Raw genomic sequence first — 24,836 nt, 5'->3', positions numbered from 1 at the left:
TGTGCAGACTCTTCTCTTGAAAACTTTGAGATATGTTTTTGAGCACTATTTGTAGGGCAGTCTTCAAAATCTCTCAGGGAGGCTAGGTGTTTCATTCTCATTTGTTCTGCCCCATCCCTCCATGATTTGGCATATAGCTAGGCAACACAGAGCACATGAGAACATTCCTTACCACTAAGACTGAGACAAGGCAAGGACAAGTGGGACAGTGGGAGAACGAGATGGAACATCTCATATCTGCTTATCTTCTAATGTCTTCTCACTTACAAAATTACACCTGTACATTTATTCTTTTACTCTTTCTTTTTTCTTTCCTTTAAAAAAATTTTTTTTTTATAAGAGTACTGCTCAGTTCTGGCTTGTGATGGTGATGGGGATTGAAACTGGACCTCCAAACCTTAGGCACAATAATCTTATGCTATCTCCCTAACCCACACTTTGAGAGAAAGTTACCTTAAGTGTGAAGGGTTGTATCATATTTGAAATATATAAGATCAGAAAGAACTTGAGACCCTCCATGGAAGCTGAGAAGTGCTCTTGTCCTTGTCTTAGTCCTTTTTCCTTCCTCATGGCATAGAAGCGATTCCTTTTCCTCTGTGATCTGGGAAGAAGGTTGTATAGAAGAGTCCTGCCCAAGCAATTTTATCTGTGTAAAAATTCCCTCTATCTGAGAATCTCATGTTTACTGTCAGATTAGCAATCCCTTCATTTCCTGTCATGTGAGCACTCCTCTTTCTTGTTTGTTTGTGTTTCAGATCCCATCCCCAACTAGAAATTTACAGCCCTTGCCTCTTTTCAGGAACTGGGACCTAAAGAATTATTGTCTTTCTTCTGTGCACACTACTAAGTTGATTTATTTTCCTTTGCCAACTGGTCTAGTGCCTCTTTCTTTCTCTCTCTCCCTTTCTTTCTTTCTTTCTTTCTTTCTTTCTTTCTTTCTTTCTTTTCTTTTTCTCTTTCTTTCCCTTTCTCTTTATTTTTCTTTTTCTTTCTTTCTTTCTTTCTTTCTTTCTTTCTTTCTTTCTTTCTTTCTTTCTTTCTTTTTTCTTTCTGTTAGCACTTGTTCAAGACCAAGAAGAGCTCAGTAGGGTGGGTGACCTCCCCCTGTGCTCCCACTTTACAGAATCACAATGATTTGAAATTCAAACTCATAAAGGAGATGGGGAAGATTCATGAAAACTATGACCCTGTCCTTAGCTTTTATTTGGCCCCTAGAGGGCAATGTTGCTTAAACTGAAAATGGTTTTTCTACAAAAAGATTAGAATAAACTCACAAAAACTTTTCTTCCTTACAGTTTGAAGAGCTATTCTGATAGCAGTTTTTAGTGGCTGGCAAAGAATCTTAGACACCAGAGGCAGAAAGTTTTGTCCATAGGATATCTCTTCGTAACTTGCTACCACCTTCATATGAAGAAATCTAAATTCCTTCCAATTCCTCTTAAACTCAGCAACATAGGTTGTCAGATTTTCATTTCTTTGCAAATAATCGTCCAGAAGGAAGTCCAGTTCTCAGCCATGACCTTGGCATTCACCTTGACACTTGAAATGCTCTTGTTTCTGAGTGAGTACCATTCCATTTACTCCCTCATTCACTGTCTAGGTTTAACTTTGAATAAAGAATTTCTGTTTTCCAAGAGTTTATTGACTTGACACTGATGTTGCAGGTGGAGTCGGAGCCCAGTCAGTGACCCAGCCTGACAGCCATATCACTGTCTCTGAAGGAGCCCTTCTGAAGCTGAGGTGCAACTATTCCTCTTCTGTCTCACCGTATCTCTTCTGGTACGTGCAATATCCCAAGGGAGGACTCCAGCTTCTGCTCAAGTACCTATCAGGAGATCCGCTGGTTAAAGGCATCAGAGGATTTGAAGCTGAATTTAAGAAGAGTGAAACTTCCTTCCACCTGAAGAAATCCTCAGCCCAGCTGAGCGACCGGGCCCTGTACTTCTGTGCCATCAGTGACACAGTGACTGGGACTGCAGGGGGAGCTGCACACAAACCTCTTGAGATTTTGTGACTCAAAATCTTAGGGGCTCAACCTGAATTATTTTCAGAGGCTGGTTTGCTCTGTGAAAGCAAATAGTACAGAGAATACAGATTCCTGGAAGATAGATTTTATGGAAACTTTAGCGCGCTCTCTCTCTCTCTCTCTGTTCAAAAGACTTCTTTTTCCAGAAGTGCAACATTTCTATCTTGTAGAGTCAGGATTCTAGAGAGAGCTAAGGCCAGAGGAGCTTCAAAAGGCTGGAAGAAGTTACTGGCTCCCATGTCAATTGAAATAGTGATGGCTAATATGGCCTCTGAATTGACCATGTGCATCGGTATGAGGTAAATTAGAGAGTCACTTGCAATATCAGTATCAATGCTCAAGCATTAAGAAAATACACTACAACTGATTATTTCCAATTTCATTATCCTCAGATTATTTTACTGAGTTTTACCAGTATCCCAAGAGGTCTCTGCCCTCAAAGGAGTTCAGTTCAATTAGGTATTTGAGGTTAGTGGACTTAGTTAAAGCTAATATTTACAGATGTGAACAAGGTGCTCTTTCTAAAAATCAAAATAGTATAAATGTGAAACAAGCAAGCAAGCAAGCAAGCAAAAAATGCCTTCTTTCTGCAGTGATCCCAAGCGATCAGCATTCTCAGTTGAACATAATGTCAGGCCAAAGCTCCCTGAGGCATTTTGGAGTTGGTTATCAGAGTGATTCATTTTAGTTTTTATAGATCCACCCAGTTACTTATTTTTCATGTTCCTCCCTTTTTTCTTTATTTTTTAAAAGAGTTTTTATTTATTTATTTTTTTGCCTCCAGGGTTATCGCTTAGACTCAGTGCCTGCACTGTGACTCCATTGCTCCTGGAGGTCATTTTTTCCCATTTTGTTGCCCTTGTTGTTATTATTATTGTTTCCATTGCTGTTGTTGTTATTGTTGAATAGGACAGAGAGAAATCAAGAGAGGAGGGGAAGACAGAGAGTGGGAGAGAAATCTAGACCTGCAGATCTGTTTCACCACTTGTGAAGTGACCCTCCTGCTGGTGGGGAGCCAGGGCTTGAACCCAGATACTTGAGCTGGTCTTTCCGCTTCGTGCCATATGCACTTGACCTGCCGTTACCGCCCAGTCCCCCTCCATTTTTCCCTATTATCTACTGAGATCCCAATAATACTGATTCCGTAATCACCTTTCTTATTTTATTTATTTATTTTTGTCTCCAGTGTTCTCACTGGGGTTTGGTGCCTGCACTACAAATCCACTGCTCCTGGAGGCTATTTTTTCCCCTTTTGTTGCCCTTGTTGTTTAGCATCCCTGTTGTTATTACTATTGTTGTTGTTATTGCTGTCGTTGTTGGATAGGACAAAGAGAAATCGAGAAAGGAGGGAAAGACAGAGAGGGGGAAAGAAAGACACCTGAAGACCTGCTTCACCATCTGTTAAGTGACACCCTCCCTCCCCACAGGTGGGGGGGTTGGAACTGAGATCTTTATGCCGGTCCTTGGGCTTCGTGCCATGTGCGCTTAACCCGCTACTACCACCCAACCCCCCTTCTTATTTTTTGTGCTATTTCTCATAGTGCCATTACTGTACGTTTGCAACAGTCTTTTCCTTGTCATTGCTAGGGCTTACATACACACACACACACACACACACACACACACACGTATATAGGCTTGTCAGGAAATTCATGATATATGTATTTAACTGCTGGGTCTTCAGTGCTCTGGGGTGGGTGCTGGACTGCAACAGGTTGTTTAGCATGGCAAGGCAGGCACCCTTCCAGGTGAGCTATCTGTGAATGTTCAGTGGCTTTTCCAAATTTCTGGAGGCCACCTCCTCAGCCTGTTTTACATTCCTCAGGGACAAAGCATAATGGAAGCTTGACTGCCACCATGATTATTCAAGGCCACACCTCACTGCTTAGCTCTTCTGCTGAGAACAGACATACCCATTCATCTTTGTGCAGTGTGTCCCAGGTACCTGAAGCCTGTGCAGAAACCCCCACGGCTCCTCTTCTGAGCACAGTAACACCACAAGGCATTTGCATGTTTTGCTATTCCTAACCCACACTTGGATGGTTTGGCTATAGAGCTTTATTGTTTCTGGGACCTTGGCCTTTATTTTCTCTCTTGCTATACCTATTTCTACCCTATAAAATTTCTAAATTGGGGGAGTCAGGCGGTAACACAGCGGGTGAAGTGCACATGGCGCAAACCGCAAGGACTGGAGGAAGGATCCGGGTACGAACCCCCAGCTCCCCACCTGCATGGGGGTCGCTTCACAGGTGGTGAAGCAGGTCTGCAGGTGTCTATCCTTCTCTTCTCCTCTCTGTCTTCCCCTCCTTTCTCCATTTCTTTTTGTCCTATCCAACAACGACGACATCAACAACAATAACTACAAAAACAAGGGCAACAAAAAGGGAAAATAAATTTTAAAAATTATATAAAAATTTTTCTAAATTGGAGCCAGCAGAGTAGCTAGTGAAAGGACAGAATTAAAACAAGTATTTAGGGAGTCGGGCTGTAGCGCAGCGGGTTAAGCGCAGGTGGCGCAAAGCACAAGGACCGGCATAAGGATCCCGGTTCGAACCCCGGCTCCCCACCTGCAGGGGAGTCGCTTCACAGGCAGTGAAGCAGGTCTGCAGGTGTCTATCTTTCTCTCCTCCTCTCTGTCTTCCCCTCCTCTCTCCTATCCAACAACGACAACAACAATAATACAACAAGGGCAACAAAAGGGAATAAATAAATAAAATAAATATTTAAAAAAAAAACAAGTATTTAACTTACAGTATTGCCTGACTCCAAATCATTAATAAAAGGAGTAGAAAAAAAAGAATAAAATCACTCCAGAAAAGCTGCTACAAGACAATGATTCAGCTGGTGTGTCAAGACCTCCTGGGTTAGTTTCATCAGAGTATCCTGATAACCAAATACAAACACTTGCATCCCTTCCTACTTGTGCAACAAAACAAACAAAAGAATTTCTGAGGGAGCTGGGCGGTAGCACAGCGGCTTAAGTGCACGAGGCTTAAGCGCGAAGTGCAATGACCCGCGTTAAGAATCTCGGTTTGAGCCCCCGCCTCCCCACCTATAGGGGAGTCCCTTCACAAGTGGTGAAGCAGATTTGTGTCTGTCTTTCTCTCCCCCTCTCTGTCTTCCCCTCCTCTCTCCATTTCTCTCTGTCCTATCTAACAACGACAACATCAATAATAACTACAGCAACAACGAAAAACAAGGGCAACAGAAGGGAAAATGAATAAATAAATAAAAGTATTTCTGAATGTACATATACTGAAGCAGCTACAGAAAAAAAAACTTTAAAATATGCAGATGTTATCATGATGCCAACCTGACTTCCCTGGGCAGACAACCTCACCAATGTATCCTGGAACGTCACCTCTTTAGAGCCCTAGCCCACTAGGGAAAGATAGAAACAGGCTGGCAGTATGGATCGACTTGCCGATGTCCGTGTCCAGTGAAAAAGCAATTACAGAAGTCAGAACTCCTACCTTCCGCATGCCATAAAGATCTTTGGTTCATCCTCCCAGAGGGATAAATAGGAAAACAGTGGAGGGGGAGGGGTATGGAACTCTGGTGGTGAGAATTGTTTGGCATTGTACCCCTCTTATCCAACAATCTTTTCAATCATTATTCAATCACTAGTAAAATATGTATTCCATGTAACAAAGTTTCATAATAAGACTTGTCTTATATCAATTTTCTCTATGCAAAAGAAAATCCCATACTTCATGTTGGTACTGGGAAGAAGTCTGCTAAACCTACTTGGTTTATGCTCTTATTCAAATCTTCTGTTTTCTTGTTGATAAGATGTCTATTATTGAAAGTAAGTTATTGGACTCTCCAATTATTATTGTTGAATCATCCATTTCTCTCTTCAGTTTTCTCCATTTCCTTCATGAATTTTAGTATCTATTGTTAGGTATATGCATGTTTACAAATGTTATGTCTTCCTGATGTACTGGTCCTTTTATAAATATAAACTATCTCTAGGAACATATTTGGCTTAAAATATTTTTTGTGTAACAATAGTATAGCAATTACATCTCTCTTATGTTTGCTTTTTGAATATTTTCCATTTGTTTACTTTTAGTGTATGTTTATGTTTGAATTAAAAGTATTTCCTATAGATAGCACAGATAAGAAGCTGAAAGACAGAGGAGAGAGAGAGAAAGAGAAACATATAGGGAAAATACCATATAAGAATGAAGGCGAGATCGAAGTGATGCCTCTATAAGTCAAAAACAAACAAACAAAAGACTCATAAAACTGTCAGAAACTCAACAAGAAGAATAAAATAATTCCTCACAGGGCTTGGAAAGGACTAAACATACTGATATTTTTAGCTTTCTGTTGTTTAAGCAATCTCACCCAGCAAATAAGTAGTTTCTGCACTACATCTTCAGAAAGTTGGTTATTTGAAAGAGAACGGATTCTCCTCACAGTTTAGGATGCAAGTTTGAAACTGTCTATAGTCAAATAACTATAACTTTGTCTATAGTCAAAATCTTGGAAATGACACATCTTAGCCAGGTTGTAGAGAAAAAGGGACTCTGTCACATTGCTGAGAATGCAAATTGGTGCAATCCTTTTGGGAGCTATATGGAGTATCCTTAAACAAATGACTATGCAATTGCTTGATGATCCAACTATACCACATTTAGACATTTATCCAAAGGACATGCACACACGAATTCAAAGGGCCCTATGCACTTCTATGTTCATACCTGCATCATTTACAATAGCCAAAGAATAGAAACAGCCTAAAAACTGTCATTGCTGCCCTATGATTTGGTGGATAAGAGTTGAAAGTAAGAGATCTGGGGAAGAGATATAGGAACCTAGCCTCAAGAAGTTGAGTTTCTTTCAGAGCCAGCTGCTATCACCCAAATCAACCTCTGAACTGGATTCTGGAACAAACAGAGGAAGGTCCAAGGCCTTCAGATGTCTCAGACCAGCTCCATACTTTTTTTTTTTTTTTTTTTTTTTGCCTCCAAGGTTATTGCTGGGGCTCGGTGCCTGCACTATGAATCCACTGCTCCTGGAGGCCATTTTATCCCATTTTGTTGCCTTTGTTGTTTATCATCATTGTTGTTATTGTTGTTATTGGATAGGACAGAGAGAAATGGAGAGAGGAGGGGAAGACAGAGGGGGGAGAGAAAGATAGACACCTGCAGACCTGCTTCACCGCCTGTGAAGTGACCCCCCCCCTGCCGGTGGGGAGCCGGAGGGCTTGAACCAGGATGCTTCCTCCTGTCCTGGCGACTCAGGCCACATGCGCTTAACCCGCTGTGCTACCACCTGGACCACCCCCCATACTTATGTAACTAATGTGTCAAAACAGTGAAAGCTTTATTTGTCTGTGTATTGCCAATGACTTGTTTCATACTACAATGGCTGAGTAACGGAGACTGATGGCCTTCACAGGCAAAAATATTTGCTATTTGAGTTTTTATGGAAAAACTTTGCCAACTACAGTTCTACTTCATTAGCTGCTATGGAAATGCAAGTTAAAACCAAAGAAAATGAGATTTCTCCCCATCTATTAGGATGGCTAAAAATTAAAAAGATAAGTTAAAAAAGGATACAGAACATTTGTCTAGTTTAGAATTTGTAGACGGACATGTACATTTCAGTATGAATGGCTTCTACTCATCTGTTGTTGATTGTATGGGAGGAAGTTCTGTCCATGTTATGACTCACCTAAGGGGCCATTTCTGCCAGTGCAGGAGTCCTGAAATAGGGGAGAAACAGCCAATGAGCCTTAGTGTGTCCAGTATGTCAACCAAGATCTTCAGATCTACTTGAGACTTCAATAAATGAGCAGCAAGAATCATGGGGGCCTGAAAAAAAATTCCTTTAATTCAAAGAAATTACTGGCTCAAGTAGACTTAGTTACTTATCTCGGCGCTTTGATTTCTGCAAGGGGAGCTGAACGAGGTTTTTTTTTTTTTTTTTTTTTAAATCTTTATCGGACAGAGACAGCCAGAAATCAAGAGGGAGTGGGTGACAGAGAAGAAGAGAGACACCCGCAGCCCTGCTTCACCACTTGTAAAGCTTTCCCCCTGCAAGTGTGGACCAAGGGCTCGAACCCGGGTCCTTGCGCATTGTAATACAAGTGCTCAACCAGGCGCGCCACCACCTAGCCCCCTTCTTCTTCTTCTAGCGTTTGCCCTTCTTCCGTAGCCAGTCAACGGCGTCAGGTTGAGCCTGATGTCTGCTTGTTGCTGGCTTTGAAAGTGACTGGGATCCATGTGGATTCAGTCGGCTAGGAAGGATCGTCAGTTTCCCCAATAAATGGGTACTCACGGGATGCACCACGAGAAGGTCGATCCAATGCATCCCTGAACAAGGTTTTTAAAGAACCGCGGGGGGGGGGGAGGGGGCAGTGGTGCACTGGGTTAGGCACATAGTAAGAAACCGGAAAACTGCTCAGTGGAACGTCTCTGTATGGCCACAAGGGAGCAATGTTGCATCAAAGTAGATTAATGTTTGACTCCTTTTGTTGTCTTTGTTCTTTTATTGTTGTTGATGTCGTTGTTGGATAGGACAGAGAAATGGAGAGAGGAGGGTAAGACAGGGGGAGAGAAAGACAGACACCTGCAGACCTGCCTCACCGCCTGTGCAGCGACTCCCCTGCTGGTGGGGAGCTGGTGGCTCAAACCGGGAATCCTTACACCGGTCCTTGCGCTCTGTGCCACGTGCGCTTAACCCGCTGCGCTACTGCCCGACTCCCTAATGTTTGACTCCTACACATTTATTTATTAAATAGCCAGAAAGTATCGAGGTCCAGCAGGGCTCTGGGATATGGCTCAGTGGTGGAACACAGGACTTAGTATGTGTTAGGTTTGGAGTTGAATTTCATGGTGGCACATATGCTGGAGTGATGTTCTGTTTGTCTTTCTCTGTGTCTTAGCTTCTCTTGTTAACAAATAAATATATTTTGTTGTGATCTCCAAGTGTTCACATTTCCATACTGACTTCTGATAGAGAGGGAGAGACAAAGACACAGAGAGGGGGGAAATATCAGAGCACTGAAATGTCTTTTATTGGAAAGGAAGCCAGGCTCAAACCTGGGTTTTCCATATGACAAAGCAGGAACACTACCCAGGTAAGTTATCTAGCAGACTCTAAACAGATTCCCCCCGCCCCTTTTAACCTAATAAATTGGGCCTGGGAGGCATCTCAGTGTTAGAACACAGAACTTGCATGCCTGAGGCCTCAAGTTCTATTCCTAGCTTTGCTACATGCCAGAGAAAAGCAGTGCTCCTCCCCCTTTTCTCTCATAAAAATAAATTTGTTAAAAAACTAGCAATTATTTCTTTTACTTGCCTTCAGTTTTGACAGTGACCCAAGTAGTTGAATACATATCTACTTACCTACTTAAGTCATGTCTGTGCTTATTCTTGTCTACAAAGTTTTAAAAAATATGTTTTTGGAAATCAACTCTTCTTTGAATAATTAATGTTGATCTTCAATGTCAGCATCAAATTAATGCCTACAGTATAAATTTATAAAACTTTCACCTTCACACAGCCCATTATATAATCATGCTGAGCTTATCTCTGCCTAGAAGTCCCTTATCCTATTCAATTTACTTGGAAAATTGCTTGTTGGTACAAGTCCCAGTTCAGGGTTTTTTTGGTTTGTTTTCCACCAGAGCTCTGTTCAGTTCTGGTTTATGGTGGTGTGGGTGATTGAACCTGGGATTTTGGAGCTTCAAGCATGAGAATCTCTTTGCATAGCCATTATGCTATCTACCCCTGCCCTCAAGTATCTTTTTCATTGACTTCTTTCTCTGACTAGGACCTAAAGAAAATTTTAATATACCTCTTTTTTCTTCCCTTATTTCCTTCCTTCCCTCCTTCCATTTCTTTCTTGGTTCTTTTTGATAGGTTTTACTTGTATTGGGACTTGACTGACTAAAATTTGCAACTGTCTGTTTCATGAATGAGACCTAACTATTGCTCAGTTAGCAGGCACTTAGTGGATATCAACAAATGTTTACTGAAGAAATTCACTAATCAATGGATACATGTAAAAGAAAACACATAAAAATTAATTTAAAAAAGCAATAAAGTCTCTTAGAGTATTCTGAGAATATGGGATTAGATTACTGATTGAGAAACAGGAACTCCTTTCTGATTTGAAAAAGTGTTTTATTTTAAAGCAAGTCAACCAAAATAGAACCCACTACAGATTAATCTCACATGTGAGCAAAGTAGCTTCTGGTTGGAATTAAATACGGAAATAGAGTATGTTTGAGGGCATTGAAAGTCAGAGTCCCAACAGGTCCTACTAGTTAGGAAGAATGAAAACTCTGAGCCTTTGTCCCCTGGTGCATTGTGATGGTGATTTTCTGTGACTGGACCTGGGGCTCAGGCCAAAATAAATACGGTCCCTATTCCATTTGGATTCCATAATCTTAAGGCTCTTTGGAATTTACCATCAGTTTCTCTCTCTATTCCACTGTGTGCACAACAAAAGCTGAAGTGACTCGTTTTTATTTTTGTTTCTATCCATGAGGATAAAGTGTGATATAAACATTATTCTTTGTTTAGACTCAAGGGAAGAGCTACCAAATAGTTGGACTTCACTAGGTTGCATTCTATACTGTCTTGTGTGAAGAGCTTTTCTGTCCTCTCTTACTGATTTGGAGATAAAAATCTCCTTCAGACTAGATAATTCTAGTTCTTTCAGATTTCCTCATACATATTAAAATAGAAAAATACATCACGATATTTCCGACAACCCAATATTTATTGAACACGCAAAATATAAAATTTAGGGTTCTTGCAATTGAAGCATTGATGAAAAGATTATATATATATGTATGTATATATATATATATATATATATATATATATATATATAATCTTTGTGTTATTGGCCTAGTCTTATTAAGACTACTCCACTGCAAGTCACTCAAATTAAGACTTAATTTATGCAGTATTTCCAGATGTCAATTGGCTTGTCCTCAACATCAGGTAAAATGAGTGACTACAGACTGCATAATTCATGCTGCTAGTTAAAGAGTCGATCCCATTGTTGGAGGTGTCCCATTTTCTAGATACTGTCCCTCCAATATGGGGGTGAGCTTATTTATTAATTAAATCGGTGAAAGAGACCACTGCACTGAAGGAACCTTCCTTCACTGCAGTGGGGACTGGGCTTGAACCTGTGTTGTGTGCATGGCAAAGCAGCACACTATCCAAGTGAGCTATTTCGACAGCCCTTAATTAGTATTTTCATCAGATGCAAGTTTTACAGCATGTGTGTGTTCCCCTCACCCTCCTTTGTCACCAAGGCTTTATCACTCTGGGTCAACATTTTCAGATATAGAAAGACAAAAACAGACAGAGAAAAGAAGGAATGACATCACAGCCCCCCCCCCCCCCCCAGTGTGGTAGAGGTCACACAGAAAGTGAACTCTGAATGATTGGGTTTTGAACTCTCCTGGCAGAGTCACCTGGAACGTGGTATCTGGGGAGAAATGGAACTGTCTTAGAGGGTGTCTTGTTTTCCTAGCAGTCTTACCTAATTCTAGTCCTTACTCTATAAAAGGGGGATATGAATATAGCTTTTCAGGATTTCCTCTATTAACCACAATTGTGTCTCTTTCCTTGAAAAAGAAAACTAGAAAACATCATCAAAATGCCCTTCAATCCTGTCCCACTTTTTAGCGTATGATTTGAGTATGTAGAAGGCATTGTTGCCTACCTTTTGACATCTATCCCATTGTTGTTTTTGCTAGGCTGGCTTTGCGGGTGGGAGACAGAGACGACCAGGGACTCATGGCTGAGCGGAGAAGCAGTATTTCTTTATTGACGAGCGGGGACCGGTACAACAAACTCTTCTTATTACAACACAATTCTCTCCTCTATCTCTCTCCTCCGCGGAAGTCAGCCACCAAGGAAATACGTAGGATAGGGGTGAGGAGAAGGAAGAAGCACGAATCAGCGCTTACTAAGCCAAATTTCCCAGAGGCAGCGGTGGGAAAGACCAAACCAATATCCCGGAGGCAGGGGGGGTGCCCAGCCGACAGTGGATGGGCAAACAGAACACATAGCAAGCAACACAAGTGCAACACAAGCAACACAAGAATCCAGAAGCATACCAACATCCCATACTGCTTCCTCTTTCATTTCAGCTCTTCACAGGAAAAAAAAAAGGCTTTGCATTTAATTTAAACTACCGTTTTCCAGAAAAGGACTTAGATTATGGATAATTGTAATTAATTCTATATAAAACCATTCAATTTGGGCATATATTGTTTTTCTAATGTTGTTTTGAGCTCACAAGAGAATGTTGTTCCTAGAACTTTTAGAACTGCCAGGGAAATTCTACATACAAAATTGCTTTTCAAACATACAAGTGTGTAGTGTACCAAACTAAAACTGTTCCTGGCTTATGGCACAGATAAAACAGATCATAAGTCTAATTAACTTTTAACTACCTTTGGTGGTGCTTACTTTATCTAGTCCATAAAAACCTTCCACTTTGAATGTACAGATAAATGACATCTAGTATTATTATCTGAAGCATGAAACAATCGCCACAATCCAGTTTTAAATCTTTTAGTCACTCCCCATGTCCCAAGTACAATTAATTCTTATTTCTCAATTCTGGTCCCAGATAAAGAATCATCTACCTTCTGTCTCCGTAAGTTCCTTTATAAAAAGTGCACATAAAAGAGTCACTCAGTTGTGATCTCATGTTTAAATTCTTTCCCATAACATTTGTTTTTGCTATCTATGTGGTAGCAAACTTTACTTCTATATATGAATGCTCCCTTTGTTTACTCACTCACTAACTGAAGAAAATTGAGCTGCCTCCACATTTTTGACTAGTAGGAAGATTAATGACAAAGTAAACTTCTAGCATTCGTAGAACATATCTTCTCTATAGGTGTCTCTCTGTCTCTCTTCCTCTCTATCTCCTCTCCTATCTCCATGTCTCTCTGTTCTGTCAAATACAATAGGAAAAAAAAATCTGGAAAAAATGGCCACCGGGAGTGGTGGATTAGTGCTGTTACTGAGCCCAGGTGATATAACCCTGGTGGATATATACATACAGCGTTTGAGTCCTCTTTTGAACCACAGGAAACTGATTCAGGGAAGAATTGGTTGTTGTGTTGCTAAGATATTTACTATTCTGATTTGCTGGGCAGCCAGGTACTAAATTCTGTTGTTTGAAGCAAAGTACTCCACAGATGTAGCATGTAAAACATTCCTCTGCTGAGCTAGTTGGCCAGGACCAATGAAGAACAATCCTTTGCCGACTTTACTACTAGTCCTATGTCTTCATCTTGGCTGTAAGCCCTTGAATTGCCAGACTTCCTCAAATATCTGGGGCGGTGGTGGGAAAGAGGACACAGTCAGATCTGTCCGTTTTATTGGGATTTGTGTGAAGAAAATAAAAGCTTTGTAGAGAATAATCTCTATGTATGTCCATGTCTTTCTCTTCAGGAGAGAGCAGTGCACTGAATGTGGAGCAGAGTCCACAGCTGCAATGTGTTCAGGACGGAAACAGCACCAATTTCAGCTGCACTTTTTCTACCAGCTCTTTTTATAGTTTGCACTGGTACAGATGGGACACTGCAGAAAGCTCCCAGGTCCTGTTTGTGATTTCTTCCAATGGGGATGAAAAAGAGGAAGGGTGAATAGGAGGCACTCGATATGAAGGAAGGCTCCAGCTCCTTATACATCAGAGGAGCCCAGCCCGAAGATTCAGCCGCATTCCTTTGTGCTGTGACACAGTGCTCTGCAGACACCTGGAGCCCATACCTAAACTCTTGGCAGGTGCTGCTCTGCTGCCAGCATTCAAAAAGAGCTACGTGTTGGGTGGAAAATGACCAATTCTGTGACTTTCAGTGTTTGCAGCCATCAGGGAGAAATGCAGATAGACTAATAATGCATTCTAATCATTGCAGTTCCCTCAGCTCACTGAACTGTTAATAAATGCTGTCTTACTGGCACCAGTTCTTCTTCTAGCGTTTGCCCTTCTTCCGTAGCCAGTCAACAGCAAAACTGTCAGGAGCTCCTTGTTGCTGGCTTTGAAAGTGACTGGGATCCATGTGGATTCAGTCGGCTAGGAAGGATCATCAGTTTCCCCAATGAATGGGTACTCACGGGATGCACCACGAGAAGGTCGATCCAATGCAACCCACTCAAACTGCCACCAGTTTGAGTTACCATCTAGAGCAATTAGAACTATGCCTCTTCTTCTTCTTTTCTATGTGGGGGGTGGCTAGTGGTTTACAGTCAACAGTAAAATACAGTAGTTTTTACACATAAAACGTTTTTCAGTTTTCCACATAACAACTCAACCTCTAGGTCCTCCTTGGCTATTATGTTCCAGGACCTGAACCCTCCCCCACACCCCAGAGCTTTTTACTTTGGTGCAATACACCAAATTATGCCTCTTCTTTTGGCATAACTCCAAGTGAACTAGACGGTTACTCAAGCCTATATGAAATAATCTGGGTAAATAAGGGTAATATCTATTCCTTCACTTTTGCTCCCTCCTCAGAGCTAGTCCATCTGTCATATATCTTCACATACATGGCCGGAGAAAGAAGATCTACATATTTCACACCAAAACAAGCAATGAAGTCTTATTTAATCCACTGAAGGATTTAGGCTTAACATTTCTCCTACATGAGCATTTAAAGTTCACCTCTCTTCACTATTTTTTGGCTATTTTCATGTTAAAAATCACAGTCATCTTTGAATTGATAGGGGGCATTTATCTGTTCTTTCTTCTGATTTATACTGAGATTGTGATATTGTATGTCACTGAACTCCATAATGCTTACTTTTAATCTCCATTTGTGATAAATCAGGTCTATAAGATGGGTTGAATATTGGATGCTATATTTATTTTTGTTAATTCCAAACAATTCACCAATCTAACACTCCATTGGTACTCTAGAGACCTCTCTAATTCTAAGGTTTTTCTGGGCTTTGCTAACACAACTTACTTGTGAGTCTTTTTGTAGCTTGGGTATCAGTTGTCTCCAGATAACTGCATTAATGACTACTTTTTCCATTAACAATTTCTCCCAGCTTTCTAAATTATGTTGCTATAGTAACTGTCCCAGTGCTGTGGTTTATTTCTGTCTCTGTTGCTATCAGAAGAGAAAGCATACTTGCATAAAATCTAGGCACTGGATCAGGGAAGAAAAGTTGATTAAACATAAAGGATTCTGTGTAGACTTATCCTTGACACTGATTGACAGCTACAACTTGTTGGGTTCCTCTTTGCCTCAGGACACAAGGGGCTAAAGCTCTTCCCACAGATGTGATTGATTCCTGGATAAGGCTTTGCATAATATAGAAAATATATTTTTATAAATTTGGGAATATATAAATCTGGAGTTTGGCATCCTTAAAAAATATCCATACCTTTATGAAGTCAAAATTCTCAGTATCTTTAGGTTTTTTTTTTTTTTTTTGCTTTCAGGGTTATTGCCGGGGCTCCGTGCCTGCACCACAAATCCACTGCTCCTGGAGGCCATTTTTTCCCTTTTGTTACCCTGGTTGTTTTACCATTGTTGTGGTTACTATTATCATTGTTATTGATGTCGTTGTTGTTGGATAGGACAGAGAGAAATAGAGAGAGGAGGGGAAGACAGAGAGGGTGAGAGAAAGATAGACACCTGAAGATAGATACCTTCACCACCTGTGAATCGACTCCCCTGCAGGTGGGGAGCCAGGCCCCGAACTGGGATCCTTCCGGCGGTCCTTGTGCTTTGCTCCATGTGCACTTAACCCACTGCACTACCGCCCGACCCCCTATCTTTAGGTTTTATCTGGAATTAAAAACAGTGAAGTTTTGACTAACCATAGCGATCCAGTCATACTCTTGTGAATAACTTTATTTATAGTTCTTTTTTTCCACATGAAGTGAGAAGAATACATATTAAAAGATAATCACATGAAGCAAGAATAACTTTCATTTTCCTTGTTGTTGTTGGCCTCCAACTTTTACTATCAGTCACTAGTTCCATTGTCATGGGATCCAAGGGCTCTCATCACACATCTGATGTGATGAGAACAGTAATGCTAGGCCCACATCAGACAGGAAGGATGATGAAAGAAGCAGATGCTCCAGTCTGAACCGCTGTATCTTTGGCCACTAGTTACCACAAGAGCTAAAAGAAAATTCACACTCTTTGACAGACACCAGAGTACTAATGAAGTCTAACACATACCCAATCATTTTCAAGGTCGTGACAGTTTCTCCCCTCATATAGCATCTATATCCGGTCAAATTATACCATTGCATGCAGGCAGCTGTACACCCTACCACAGGATCAAGGCTTTCTACCTGCTTCTGGATCCAGATCCATCATTACTAGGAAGGAAAATGTATACAATGGTATGTATTTAAAAATTATTTTTTAAAATTTTTACTTATTTATTTGAGACAGAGAAATTGAGAAGGAAGGAGGAGGGAGAGAGGGAGAAAGACAGAGAGACACCTGTCGCTCTCCTTCACCATTTGTGAAACCTTCTCCCCTGCAGGTAGGGATCAGGGGTTTGAACCTGGGTCCTTGCACACTGTAATGTGTGTGCTTAGCCAGGTGCACCACTGCCTGGTTCCAAAAGTGGCTGGATCCAGAAGCAGCTAGAAAGCCTCCATCCTGTGGTAGTGTGTATAGCTACCTGTGTGCAATGGACATATTTCTGCATGATATGAAATATCACTGATTTTTAAGTGGAACTCTGCCTCTGTGCTTCTCCTTAACATTTGAAGGGACAAGCATAGAGATATCTGGTGCCAATCTAAGGAAGCAATGCTAAGGCTGAGATGATAATGATTTTAAGATAGAGACAGCTTGGAATGTTCCTACTCATGACCACAGAATGTGAGCTCAGATCTACAGGGATGCAGAGGTCACATAGGCTCCTAAGTTGAATACGGGGCCCAGATCAGATCAAATCAATGGCGTTTATAGTCAACAATATTTATATACCTTTCCTATATTTGGGAGGCACTCTTCCCTGATCCAGCTTTCTGGTCCTTTTTCCAGCCATGACATCATCTCCCCTGACAATAACTTGGATCTACCTGCATATTAGATGTCAGGCTCAGGAAAAAAAAAAACTAGTATAGTCATGTGCTTTTGGAATATAACTAAAATAGGCCTACTAACTATCTATAGAACGGAGACCCCCCAATTCTTAATATGAACCATTCCAGCCTTTAGATTCATGACTAGTCAGCAATTTGTTTGGCTTTATATGTTAACTCTTTTTTTTCAGCCACCAGGTTCCAGATGCTAGCATGATACCAACCAAACTTCCCTGGACAGATGACCCCACCAATATGTCCTGGAGCTCTGCTTCCCCAGAGCCCCACCCTACTAGGGAAAGAGAGAGGCAGATTGGGAGTATGGATCAACCAGTCAATAACCATGTTCAGCGAGGAAACAATTACAGAAGCCAGACCACCTTCTGCACCCCACAATGACATAGTTTATTTCCTAAACCTTCTGACTGAAGCCATGTAGGAAACAGCCAGGACTAGAGTTCAGATGAAATTATGTGAGATCCAGTCTCACCTGAATGTGTCTGGGCCAAAGCACTGCTGGGAGCTTCTCCTTTCTTTCCTGGCACATGCATGCTTTGGTGGCCTTGCCCTCCCTGCTATTAAATCATTATATATATGTGTGTGTGTGTGTGTGTGTGTGTGTGTGTGTGTGATAACAATGACTTCCTGTTTTCAAGGCTGTAGAAGGGGGCAGTTGACATTTACCTTCACTGGACAAGAGCTACACTGGCCCATTTTGTACTTGGAGGAATCCTCTGTGTCCTTTAAGGAAGAAGATACAGTACTAAGCAGGTGGACTTGGAGTCACAGTAAACCATGTTCCTATCCTATTTTTGGAATTTTCCAAGTCTGTGTACTTGGGAAATTATTTTATCTCAGCCTCCCTGTAAATAAATATGAATAAGGACACCTATGTTTCTGTGTTAATATGAATTCAGTTCTATAGAAATATGGAAAGAAGATGAATTTACAAGTATTACATGTGCCCTCAATAAATGTTCCTATGAATAACAATATAATGAATAAACTGGAGTGAATCTTGTCCTTATTGGAAATTTCATTCACACTCAAGGAAGAGTTCATGCCTGTCTAATATTTGATAATACTAATGGTAATAGTAATATCTCAAGTATACATCCCCATCCTCTCTTACAAAAAGCAATGGTTTTCATAGAGTATAGTTCTGATCACAAAGGCATAATCAGAAAACTGCTATGGTTTACCTCTCTCCCTCTCTATCTTCCTCTCCCTTCTCAATTTCTCTCTGTCCTACCCAAAAAATAATAAAACAAAACAAAACAAAACAAAAAAATGGCCACAGGGGCAATGGATTTATAGTGCAGGCAAATAACCCTGGAGGTAAAAAAAAATGCATGTACTTTTTCCAGAGTTAAATAAATCCATAGCGAGTTTTATACTGTAGAAGTGAATTTCCTGAGAGTTTGGTGGTAGCGCAGCGGGTTAAATGCACATGGCACAAAGAGCAAGAACTGGCATCAGGATCCCAGTTTGAGCCCCTGGCTCCCCACCTGAAGGGCAGTGAAGCAGGTCTGCAGGTGTCTGTCTTTCTCTCCTTCTCTCTGTCTTCCCCTCCTTTCTCCATTTCTCTGTCCTATCTAACAACAACGACATCAATAACTACAACAACAATGACAAACAACAAGGGCAATAAAAGGAAAAAAAATATATAGAAGTGAATTTCCTAAGAACCTGGGAGTTATTTATTTGAAATGCAGCAATCAAGGAGAATAAAAACATCTCCTTGATTTGAGAAGGTAGGAGCCTAAATTCAGGCTTCCTGCCCTTAAGTTTCAAACCTGTCATTGTCAAAAAGGTAGAAGAATTTCTACCTATGGACAGAGAGAATTACAAATACAAGTGTCTACCCCAGTAACTAGGTAAACTGAGGGAGAATAAAGGCAAATGGATTCTGTCAAGTCTCCTTATTGGAACACAAGTTTTTGTTTACCTTGATAAAATATGAGTAAGGTGTCATATTTGCTTGGCTATTAAAGAGGCAGGTTTTCTGTTTGTCTCTGCAGTTTCTAACACCCTGCCTGTGCTGTACATTACCTTCTGATTTAGTGTTCGATATTATAAGTTTTTTCTTATCTTCTTCCTCTGTGGAGAAATATTTAAGATTTAAATGAGATTTCACTCATTCACTTCTATCCCTGTTGAGAAAAGGAAAAAATGGGCACAACGGGGATCTCTGCAAACTTGCAGGTGTGGGAATTTTTCTCTAGTTTCTGTCTTCATGGGAGAGGACATAACCCAGAAAAATGGTATTTTCTCTCTCCATCCTTCCTTCCTTTCCTTGCTCCATTCCAATTATAATCTTCCTCTAGCTAGTTCATCACTCACAGCAAAGCTCCAGAAGATGGAGCAAGGTTTCTATCTGTGTCTTCATGTCTTTTTAATTTTTTTTTTTTGGCTGTGGAGACATACGTCAGAGCTGAGTTCCTTTAAATGTTGGCATGCATCATAAGTTGAATTTGAAGCTAGTTTTGTTCCTACAACTCATTGCTTCTGTGAGGTAAATTCACAGTGGGAAGTGTGTGGAATTGTAGCCCTCTTATCCTATAGTCTTGGAAGTAGCAGTAGGTATAGGCATTGAAAGGAAAGAAAGGCAGAACCACAGAAAAAAATATATATGTATATATATATATCATTATAGATAGCTATAGAAATAATAATCAGCCCATATCTGTGACCTTAGGGGAACTGCTGCAGTTTCCAATGGAGAGAATGGAAACACAGACCTCTAGTGGCGGGAATGGTGTGGAATTATACCCCTAAGTCTCATAATTTTGTAAATCAGCATCAAATCACTAATAACAATTGATATAAAAAGGAAAAATAATTACAAAACAACATAGAATAGTTTCTTAATGAGGCATCTATTATTGTATGTAATTATTATTATTGTAAGTAATTCACAAAATTGACAAAAGTTTCTGTCTTATCATGACTTAACCTGGTCAATATCTCTTACTTATGGTACTTTATAGATATAACAAATGTTTCTTTATTTCCCTAGGCTATCATCTCTTCATTCAAATTGTTCAACAAACTGACAGGGCATATAGAAAAATCAGACTCTTAAACCCAGAAAACTTTAACCCATGCTAGACTTACACACACACACACACACACACACACACACACACACACACACACACCACAGTGTGAAAGTGGTTTAAGTCACAGGTGGTGGAGTTTCTCACAACAGAACTGAGTAAGAAAGCCCAGGAGTGGCTACAGCTAAATTTACCTCACCAAAAACAATTCTGTAATTGCTTCTCCACTGGACTTCCTTGACCAATATCTGCGTCTGCTGGTCATCTTTTTCTAACATTGCTCCCCCTTCTGTGGGCATTATGTTTCTAGGCAAAATCTGTGGGGCAGACTTCACAGTCCCTTGATCTTTAACAAAAAGAAAACATCAACTTCACCTATCTTTTTCTTCTACATCTTCGTAGCTTAAGCTCACACAGACATAAATCTGAGGAAAGCTTGGCATTCTTTTTCCAATATATAGAGGAGAAAGGGAAAAAACAAATAACAAAGGTTAGCTTTATTTTAGTGTGATAAATAGGAATTTTTCTCCATATAGACCAGAGATTCTTCCACCCTTATGAGATTTTGTTTGAGGAAGAAATGTATACAGTTATGGTCATGGTGATCAGGCAGTAGCACACTTGGTGAATGCATATGTTGCCATGCACAAGGAGCTGGGTACAAGCCCCCATAACCACCTGCAGAGGGGATGCTTTGTGAGTGGTGAAGCAGTGCTGCAGTTTTTTCTCTTTCTCCCTCTCTCCCCTTGTGCTCTCACTTCTTCTCTGTCCTACCAAATATAGATAAAATACATAAATTAAAATATCTAAGATATCTCTAGTCCAAGAGGAGGGGTGAATAATAGGAGGCAAGGAGATTAGGGCCTTTCCACCCGTCCCTGATTGCTCCGGGTCCATACCCGACTGTCTGCTGTCCCCTCCTCTACAAGTATAAAAAGCTGACAATCACTGGGTTAAAGGAATTCAATCCCAGATTGTGGGTTCAAGCGACAATAAGAATAGATTTTCCAGGGGCTGGGCAGTGGTGCACCAGGTTAAGCCAAGAGCATAGTGCGAATCACAAGGACCTGCTCAAGGATCCTGGTTGGAGCTTGCGGCTCCCCACATACGTTGGTGGGCTTGCTGTGCAAGCAGTAAAGGAAGTTTGCAGGCATCTTTTGCTCTCCATCTCTGTCTTCCCTTCATCTCTCAATTTCTCTCTATCCTATTCAACAACAACAGCAGCAGTAACAACAACAACAACAAAAAAAGATGCCCTCCAGGAGCAGTGGATTCATAGTGCAGGCACCTAGCCCCAGTGATAACCCTGAAGGCGAAAAAAAAAAAAGGATTTTCCTTTCTCTCTGGCATGACAGTTCAGGTCTCTGTGACTCCTGTTCATTTTCAAATAGGAATATGATCATACAACTCCAACCAAACCATTTTCTGAATGGAAACACAGAGGCACCACTCATCTCCAGTGGCTGCATGGAGCTTGTCACAAACACTGAGCAATGCTGAAGTTTGGATGCTTAGGAGAAAACATTTTGTAAGGAACAAGAGTACCAGTGTAACTGCTCACAGTATGCTTTGGGTAGTGATCACCATTCTTTGCTTTAACATGGGAAGTTGTTGATAAAACAAACAAAAACTGGATATTTGAAAGCCGAGACTTTTTTTTTTTGCCTCCAGGGTTATTGCTGGGGCTCAGTGCAGGCACTATGAATCCACTGTTCCTGGCAGCCATTTTATTATTATTATTTTATTGGATAGGACAGAGAGAAATTGAGAAAGGAGGGAGAGGTAGAGAGGGGGAGAGAAAGACACCTGCAGATCTGCTTCAACACTTATGAAGCTTGTGGAGGATGCTTGTGTGGGTCCTTGCACTTTGCACTTGCACTTTGCACCGGGTTTGAAAGCTTAATGTGCTTGAAATCTCTCAACCTCCAAAAAAGGAATCTCCTGTTCTTGCATGGCTGAGCCATTGTCAGACTGTAATTATCATCACTGTCAGTGAGAAACATTTCCATGTCACTTTATTTCATGATGTGACTTAGAGTCCCTTCAGCATGGATTTCTCTCCCTCTCCTGGCATGGATACCTTAGGAGAAACAGAATCTCCTCAGGCAGTTGCTCAGCCTGAATCAGGTTCCTCTGTAGGCCAGGCTGGTATTGATTTAGCACTGAAATCACATTAGATCTTTCTTGAGACTTCCATTGGAATAAGCTGTGGTGAAATAGACAAGATATGGGCCCAAAACAATGAACTACGTAGTCTGACATCTGTAACTGTCCATGTTGTTGTGTCACACTATCTATAGCTTATGGGATTATGGCATTGTTCCTCCTGAGAGGACACAAAACAATAAATAATCTCATCCAAGTTCCAAGTCCAAGAAAGAAAATCCAATTCAAGTGTAATTTGATATATACGGAAAACTGTGTTGTGTTGATTTGTGTTTATAAAAGAGGTATACAGAATTTATACATGGCTTAATCATTCTGTATATATGTGCATTTTTAATCAGTGTAGACATAGACACCTCTGGAAACTATATTAGAATGTAATTACATTAGAAGCAAAGTTCCATGTGTTCTATGTGTAGTCAGCTCAAGTATTTAATAAAACTAAAACATCAGACCCTTCAGGTTGGCAAGTTAGCCCCCCTGGATAGTGCACCCACTTTGCCACACACATGGCCCATATCTGGGCTCACTTATTACTGCATTGGAGGAAGCTTTCATATTATGACGTCAATTTTTCCTCTCTCTCTCTCTCTGCTTCTTTTCTCTCTCTCCATGTGAAAAAATTGATCCAGAGAGTGAAGGCCCAGAAACAACAAATTTAAATTAAGTATGAAAGTAAATGAAACACCATACCCTATTTTCTCAATAAACAATTCTCTTGTTGTTATTGTTGTTTTTTATTGTCACCAGGGTTGTCATTGGGGCTTTGTCCCTGCACAACAAATTCACCACTCCTATAGGCCACTTTTCCCTTTCTTTCCTCCTTTCTTTTTCTTTCTTTCTTTCCTCCCTCCCTCCCTCCCTCCCTCCCTTCCTTCCGTCCCCTTTCTTCCTTCCTTCATTGATTCATTCCTTATTTCTTATTCATTCATTCATTCATTCATTCATTCATTCATTCACTCTTTTCTTTTTTGTTTTTGATTGAGAAGGAGATAAATTAAAAGGAAAGGTGCCAGATGACAAAGCACCAGCCATTTAATTTTATAAAAAATTTATGTGCTTAGTTATATTTTTCATTATTTTAGTTATCTATACCTGAAAACCTTTTATTTCTTTATAATATCTGATTTTAATTTAATTTTTTTAAGCAAGGGAGAGATTGCAAGTTTACTTTTAGGAATTTTCAAGGCTTGAAATGTAGCATAATGGTTATATAAAAGGATTTTCATGCCTGAGGATTGAAAGTCCCAGGTTAAATTCTCCCACACCAACTAAAGCAAGAGCCGAGCAATGCTATGATTAAAAGAAAAGGAAGAAGAAAAAAAAGGAAGTTGAAACACAACACATTTTTACAAATTGACTACATGTAGACTGAAGGGGGCACTACTCCCTTTCATAAAGATAAATACCTTTAGCTAAAAACAGAACTATTTCTGTGTGAAACAAAAGACTCTGTAAAAGGAAATGCGTGAAGTGTCAGGAGTTGAAGTCAGTCACTGTTGTCTGAGCAGGAGGGAAGATTGCCTGAGTGTTCACAGGAGAAATGGGCAAACTGCTGGGGGCATCACTGTTGATTCTGTGGCTTCAGCCAGACTGTGAGTTGTAGGTAGGAGGTTGAATAGAATAAGAAAATTCCAAGGAACTCTCCAATACTAGAGATTTGTGTACTATGTTTGTGTTACTATGTGAATCTAAGCTTAAATCTCTCCATCTCTTACCAAACAGGGACGGAGAGCCAGCAGAATGGTGACCAGTGGCAGGTCAAGCAGAACCCTCTGCTCCTGACTGTGCTGGAGGGAGGAGCTGCTATTTTGCATTGTGACTACAACAATGATCTGTTTGACTACTTCCTATGGTACAGAAAATATCCTGCTGACGGCCCTGCACTCCTGATAGCCATACTGTCAGTGGGGAAGCCTGAGCTTTCAAATGGAAGATTCATGGTCGCACTCAACAAAAGTGCCAAACATCTTTCTCTGCACATCAAGGACGTCCAGCCTGGAGACTCAGCCACTTACTTCTGCATAGCGAGGGCACAGTGTTCCCCAGGCACCTGCAGCCTGTACCCAAACCTGCAGCTGGGGCTGGGCCAGCCCTCACTGAGCCTTCTCAGGGAGGCACACCAGTGGCGCTGGGGAAACTGGGCAGCCACACACAAAACGAAGGAGCCAGTTGCTCATCTCACACCATGCCTGAAAGTTAACTCAGAGAGGATCAAAGACAGACACGGTATAAACCTGTAAACATAAAGTACAGTGAAGAAAATTAGGGAAAGTGCTCCCTGATGTTGGCTTCAGAGTGAATTTGGAATCTTACCTCCAACAGCAAAGGAAACATAGGTAAAAATAAGCAAATGGGGTTCCATCAGACTTAAAAGCTGCACAAAGAAGGAAATGATTATAAAAAGACATCCTGAGTCAGGGACATACTACAATGGGAGCATCAAGGCCCCAGAGGTTACCTAGTTCAGTCCACTTTTTAATTTTTATTAGTGATTTAATAGTGATTTATAAGATTATAAGATA

The 24,836-nt window shown here is 40.8% G+C and overlaps 1 pseudogene and 1 gene segment (V, D, J or C); both read left to right on the top strand.

Moving 5' to 3' along the window:
- The first annotated feature begins 1,515 nt into the window (after positions 1-1,515).
- On the top strand, positions 1,516-2,014 carry LOC132533392 (T cell receptor alpha variable 8-4-like; annotated as a pseudogene).
- Positions 2,015-23,845: 21,831 nt separating this feature from the next.
- On the top strand, positions 23,846-24,554 carry LOC132533391 (T cell receptor alpha variable 29/delta variable 5-like). The segment is given in 2 exon segments: positions 23,846-23,906; positions 24,037-24,554. Coding segments are annotated over 2 exon segments (570 nt in total).
- The last annotated feature ends 282 nt before the right edge of the window (positions 24,555-24,836 follow it).

This window comes from Erinaceus europaeus, chromosome 16, assembly GCF_950295315.1.
Source record: "Erinaceus europaeus chromosome 16, mEriEur2.1, whole genome shotgun sequence".
Classification (NCBI taxonomy): domain Eukaryota; kingdom Metazoa; phylum Chordata; class Mammalia; order Eulipotyphla; family Erinaceidae; genus Erinaceus; species Erinaceus europaeus.
This window is presented reverse-complemented; position numbering and strand designations above follow the sequence as displayed.